Source organism: Oncorhynchus kisutch, linkage group LG10, assembly GCF_002021735.2.
Source record: "Oncorhynchus kisutch isolate 150728-3 linkage group LG10, Okis_V2, whole genome shotgun sequence".
In the NCBI taxonomy this organism is placed as follows: domain Eukaryota; kingdom Metazoa; phylum Chordata; class Actinopteri; order Salmoniformes; family Salmonidae; genus Oncorhynchus; species Oncorhynchus kisutch.
Genome location: NC_034183.2, coordinates 6,932,967 through 6,939,679, shown reverse-complemented (window position 1 = coordinate 6,939,679; position 6,713 = coordinate 6,932,967). Strand labels below are relative to the sequence as shown.

The window sequence follows — 6,713 nt, the reverse complement described above, 5'->3', positions numbered from 1 at the left end:
TAGTCATTCTGTCTATGGAGAGTGCTATGAGAGTGAGACGAGAAGAGAGCAGACAGTCAGTAGTGAACTGATCTGCAGCCCTTCTAGTCATTCTGTGTCTATGGAGAGTGCTATGAGAGTGAGACGAGAAGAGAGCAGACAGTCAGTAGTGAACTGATCTGCAGCCCTTGTTCTGCATAGTAAACATTACAATTGGATAGGTAAGGTCTCTCCCCACATTCGTAGCCAGGACACGACACAGGACAGACGTGACAGGGAACAGACAGGGCCCAGGGTTCCTGCTGGATGGAGAGCTGAAAGGGGAGCCGGGGTACAGTAACAGAGATGGGAGCCGGGGACAGGTACGGGGGACAGTAACAGAGATGGGAGGAGGGGACAGGTACGGGGGACAGTAACAGAGATGGGAGGAGGGGACAGGTACGGGGGACACTAACAGAGATGGGAGCCGGGGACAGGTACGGGGGACAGTAACAGAGATGGGAGCCGGGGACAGGTACGGGGGACAGTAACAGAGATGGGAGGAGGGGACAGGTACGGGGGACAGTAACAGAGATGGGAGCCGGGGACAGGTACGGGGGACAGTAACAGAGATGGGAGCCGGGGACAGGTACGGGGGACAGTAACAGAGATGGGAGGAGGGGACAGGTACGGGGGACAGTAACAGAGATGGGAGCCGGGGACAGGTACGGGGGACAGTAACAGAGATGGGAGCCGGGGACAGGTACGGGGTACAGTAACAGAGATGGGAGGAGGGGACAGGTACGGGGGACAGTAACAGAGATGGGAGGAGGGGACAGGTACGGGGGACAGTAACAGGCCTCAGGTCTAGAGACAGAAGAGGGCCTCTTTGGTGTACAGAAGGGAACATGTGATCTGAGTGCATATTTGTGTGTGTGTGTGTGTGTGTGTGTTGGTGTGTGTATTAAGTGTTCTGTGTGTGTGTGTGTTGGTGTGTGTATTAAGTGTTCTGTGTGTGTGTGTGTGTGTGTGTTGGTGTGTGTATTAAGTGTTCTGTGTGTGTGTGTGTGTGTTGGTGTGTGTATTAAGTGTTCTGTGTGTGTGTGTGTGTGTTGGTGTGTGTATTAAGTGTTCTGTGTGTGTGTGTGTGTGTTGGTGTGTGTATTAAGTGTTCTGTGTGTGTGTGTGTGTGTGTGTGTGTGTGTGTGTGTGTGTGTGTATGATTTAGCTGTGCAGACGAGGTACTGTATGTAGTACAGGGGGACGTAACATGACTAACACTAAGGCCACTCGTGGTGATATCTCCTGCCGTTCTTCTTCCTCTCCTTCTGCAGGTGCTCCAGCTCTGCTTCATACATCATTTCCTGCATCAGGTACTTCTCCCTCCGCATGCGGTCACACAGACTCTTGGGCATGTCTGGGATCAGGTACGCGATGAACGACTTGATGCCAAACACCAGGTGCTGAGGGAGGAAATGGAGAGAGAAAAAAACAAGACTTTATTGTCCATTGTCATTTTCAGATCACAGAAAATCAACACAGGCAAACATAAACTCTCTTAATTTTTATTTTATTTTTTATTTCACCTTTATTTAACCAGGTAGGCTAGTTGAGAACACCTTTATTTAACCAGGTAGGCTAGTTGAGAACACCTTTATTTAACCAGGTAAGCTAGTTGAGAACAAGTTCTCATTTGCAACTGCGACCTGGCCAAGATAAAGCATAGCAATTCGACACATACAACAACACAGAGTTACACATGGAGTAAACAAAACATACAGTCAATAATACAGTAGAACAAAAGAAAACAAAAAGTCTACATACAGTGAGTGCAAATGAGGTAAGTTAAAAGGAAATAAATAGGCCATGGTGGCGAAGTAATTACAATATAGCAATTAAACACTGGAATGGTAGATCAGCAGAAGATCAATGTGCAGGTAGAGATACTGGGGTGCAAAGGAGCAAAATAAATAAATACCAGTATGGGGATGAGGTAGATATCTGTTTACAGATAGGCTAAGTAAACTGCTCTGACAGCTAGTGCTTAAAGCTAGTGAGGGAGATGTGAGATGTGATGGGTTTTAAGGCATAGGTTCCTGGCTTAAGGGAACATGGGCAGGACATAGCATCTGGGATATCTAGAATATCATCATCAGATATCATCGTCATTGAAAATAAGAATTTGTTCTTAACTGACTTGCCTAGTTAAATAAAGATAAAAATTAAAAAAACACTGCCTGAAACACCTAATGAGTGTCTGAGACAGAGACAGAGATCAAGACAGAGAGAGCATGGACGTGCTGATGTACCTCGAAGACGATGATAAAGGCTAGTCTTGCAGCCAGGACGTGCCAGAACTGCAGAGTGAAGTCGTATGGTACTGGGCTCCAGGGAGAGGCTCTGTAGTCTCTGTACCTGCAGTATCTACTCTCCTCACTCACGTTCAAGCGTTCGCCCATGTCGAACACCGACAGACTGCTGTTCATGTAGCCTCGCAGACACCTGACAGGGAGAGAGACGGGGCTCAGAAACCAAGACAAACTGGAAGACATGAACCAAGGAACCTTGTGTGCTCTAACTAGCTGTCACAAGAGACTAATGTTGCTGTAGAATGGTCTGGGTTTTGTAGGTTACTTTCTAAATTCAATCCATAACAGTTACTAAGTTACTAAGTTAAATGGTAATCATTTACGTAACTTTTTGGATTACGCAAATAGCTAAATGAGAGAGCAGCAGACCATTTTATGTCAAGGATGTATTAAGTGCCTTGCAAAAATGTTACGTAAAAAGAAATCCACAGGAGTTGATTATCTCGATCCCTTTCCACTGCAGCTTTCTGCCCTCCTCATTGTATAACCTTTGACCCCACATTTTTTATTGAAAAATAGCTTCTGGTGCTATCCCTAAGATCAGGAAGGCGGCACGTGTCCTCCCCCTTCACAAAGGTGGGGATCCTTCTGAACTAGATAACTACTGCCCAATTTTGAAACTACTGTATCTTGTTTTGCAAAAATATTAGAATCACAAACTCTCAGCTAAGAACTTTTAAAAAATTTGTTTAACTTAAAATGATATTCTTAATTGCTCACCAGTCTGGTTTTAGCACTGTTTCAACTGGCTACATTGTGTTAAATTGCTTAGATCATAGGTAGATGTGGATGGCTGTTCACATACCTGTGCTGCCATATTTATAGACCTATCCAAGGCCTTTGATACTGTCCACCAACTCCTACTCATTCAAAGGTTGTCTGAAACGGGACTCGACCAGGCGTCTTGCAAATGGTTTGGGAACTATCTGTCAGACAGGACACATATCATAGGTATACCTGTGCTGCCATATTTATAGACCTATCCAAGGCCTTTGATACTGTCGACCAACCCTTACTCATTCAAAGTAGGGGTTGGACTCGACCAGGCGTCTTGCAAATGGTTTGGGAACTATCCGTCAGACAGGACACAAACGTGTGCTTTCTGATGGTGTCATGTTACCTCAATATAACTACAGGTGTCCCGCAGGGTTTGAGTTTGGGACCTGTCCTCCTTACTATTTATATACACGTTTCACAGATCATTATTCACACAGGAATCTGCACTGAACAAAAATATAATCACAACATGTAAAGTGTTGGTCCCATGTTTCATGAGCTGAAATAAAAGATCCCTGGAATTTTCCATATGCACAAAAAATATTATTTCTTTAAAATATTTAGATGATAAGATGATACGTCCACCTGACAGGTGTGGCATATCAATAAGCTGATTAAACGTCATGATCATTACACAGGTGCACCTTGTGCTGGGGACAATAAAAGGCCACTCTAAAATGTGCAGTTTCTTCACACAACATAATGCCACAGATATCTAAAGATGTCTCAACTTTTGATGGAGCGTGTAATTGGCATGCTGACTGCGGGAATGTCCTCCAGAGCTGTTGCCAGAGAATTGAATGTTAATTTCTCGACCATAAGCCGCCTCCAATGTAATTTTAGAGAATTTGGCAGTACATCCAACCGGCCTGACAACCGCAGACCACATGTATGGTGTTGTGTGGGCGACTGGTTTGCTGATGTCCCATGGTGGCGGTGGGGTTATGGTATGGGCAGGCATAAGCTACGGACAACGAAAACAATTGCATTTTATCGATGCCAATTTGAATGCACAGAGATACTGTGACGAGATCCTGAGGCCCATCATCCACTGCCAACACTTCATGTTTCAGCATGATAATGTATGGCCCCATGTCGCAAGGATCTGTACACAATTCCTGGAAGCTGAAAATATCCATGGCATGCATACTCTCACCAGACATGTCACCCATTGAGCATGTTTGGGATGCTCTGGATCGACGTGTACGACACCGTGGTGCCGCCAATATCCAGCAACTTCGCACAGCCATTGAAGTAAAGTGGGACAACATTCCACAGGCCACAATCAACAGCCTGATCAACTCTATGTGAAGGAGATGTGTCTCGCTGAATGAAGCAAATGGTGATCACACCAGATACTGACTGGTTTTCTGATCCAACGCCCCAACAGATTTGGGGTTTTATTATTTTATCGGTATTTTACAAATGTTCCATCCTGAGAATAAATTACTTTTCTCCAGGGCAACCCGGTATTTCCCGCCAAAACCATGTGTCATTCAAAAGCAAATATATGATATAAATAGGCCTATGTCTGGATTTGATTAGAGCGTTGATCGATTCAAGCCTGATGCAACCTGAGCCAGATTAGCCATACATTACATACATTTTACGAGCCCTACATTAACAACATTTAATGAGCCAAAGACCAAGAAAGTCCAAATGATTGTGCCGTTATCCAATACATATATGATATAAGCTACTGCACATTACACACGACATAAACATAAAAAGCCATAGGTGTAGCTAGCTATATGCTCTCTTGAGTAAATACATGAAACTAGCTCCAGTAGGCTAATCTTTTTTAGTGAAAATTGTATTACTGTACTGTATCGTATTATACTGTGTTATATGGACTGGAATATCTCACATCGTTCGGACTGTTCAAACTAAAGCAGAAGAGAACATGCGATTCTGGTCCTACACAGTTACAAGTATAGGCTAATGAATTAAATTTTAATATTGAAATACAATAGGGCCTATTTGTAAGGTTTAGCAGGCTGAACCATATATAACTTTCAAAATATTGTCCTAAAAAAAATATAATGTAAAATAATTGTTATTAGCTTACCTCCTCTTTCTCTCTCTATTGTTGCTCCTTTCCTTCCTCACGTTCAACAGTTAAATGAAATAGGTTTTGTTTTCCATATCTTCATCATTCTAATGAAATCCTTGAATAATATGTTTATTTATGCTTATTTATAAAAACCCTCTTAGGCCTCACTCCCCCCTATCTGAGATATCTACTGCAGCCCTCATCCTCCACATACAACAACCGTTCTGCCAGTCACATTCTGTTAAAGGTCCCCAAAGCACACACGTCCCTGGCTCGCTCGTCTTTTCAGTTCGCTCCTACTAGCAACTGGAATGAGCTGCAACTAAGACTCAAACTGGACAGTTCTCAATCTCTTCATTCAAAATCAAATAAAATTGTATTTGTCACATACACATGGTTAGCAGATGTTAATGCGAGTGTAGCGAAATGCTTGTGCTTCAAGTTCCGACAATGCAGTAATATCCATCGAGTAATCTAACTAACAATTTCAAAACTACTGTCTTATACACAGTGTAAGGGGATAAAGAATATGTACATAAAGATATATGAATGAGTGATGGTACAGAGCAGCATAGGCAAGATACAGTAGATGGTATCGAGTACAGTATATACATATGAGATGAGTATGTAAACAAAGTGGCATAGTTAAAGTGGCTAGTGATACATGTATTACATAAGGATGCAGTAGATGATATAGAGTACAGTATATACGTATGCATATGAGATGAATAATGTAGGGTATGTAACATTACATTAGGTAGCATTGTTTAAAGTGGCTAGTGATATATTTTACATCATTTCCCATCAATTCCCATTATTAAAGTGGCTGGAGTTGAGTCAGTGTCAGTGTGTTGGCAGCAGCCACTCAATGTTAGTGGTGGCTGTTTAACAGTCTGAGGCCTTGAGATAGAAGCTGTTTTTCAGTCTCTCGGTCCCAACTTTGATGCACCTGTACTGACCTCGCCTTCTGGATGATAGCGGGGTGAACAGGCAGTGGCTCGGGTGGTTGTTGTCCTTGATGATCTTTATGGCCTTCTTGTAACATCGGGTGGTGTCCTGGAGGGCAGGTAGTTTGCCCCCGGTGATGCGTTGTGCAGACCTCATTACCCTCTGGAGAGCCTTACGGTTGTGGGCAGAGCAGTTGCCGTACCAGGCGGTGATGCAGCCCGCCAGGATGCTCTCGATTGTGCATCTGTAGAAGTTTGTGAGTGCTTTTGGTGACAAGCCGAATTTCTTCAGCCTCCTGAGGTTGAAGAGGCGCTGCTGCACCTTCTTCACGATGCTGTCTGTGTGAGTGGACCAATTCAGTTTGTCTGTGATGTGTATGCCGAGGAACTTAAAACTTGCTACCCTCTCCACTACTGTTCCATCGATGTGGATAGGGGGGTGTTCCCTCTGCTGTTTCCTGAAGTCCACAATCATCTCCTTAGTTTTGTTGACGTTGAGTGTGAGGTTATTTTTCAAAGACTCAATCATGGACACTTACTGACAGTTGTGGCTGCTTTGCGTGATGCATTGTTGTCTCTACCTTCTTGCCCTTTGTGCTGTTGTCTGTG

At 43.7% G+C, this 6,713-nt stretch overlaps 1 protein-coding gene across 1 annotated transcript in view; it reads right to left on the bottom strand.

The window, feature by feature from the left end:
- Nucleotides 1–1,132: 1,132 nt before the first annotated feature.
- LOC109884312 (anoctamin-3) overlaps nt 1,133–6,713 on the bottom strand; it is a 163,760-nt gene continuing 158,179 nt past the window's right edge. The window contains exons 25-26 of the mRNA XM_031832836.1: nt 2,268–2,460; nt 1,133–1,421 (exon numbers count right to left, since the gene is read on the bottom strand). Coding sequence (XP_031688696.1) covers nt 1,239–1,421; nt 2,268–2,460 — 376 coding nt within the window. The 3' untranslated portion in view covers nt 1,133–1,238. The remainder of the gene's footprint in view (nt 1,422–2,267; nt 2,461–6,713) is intronic.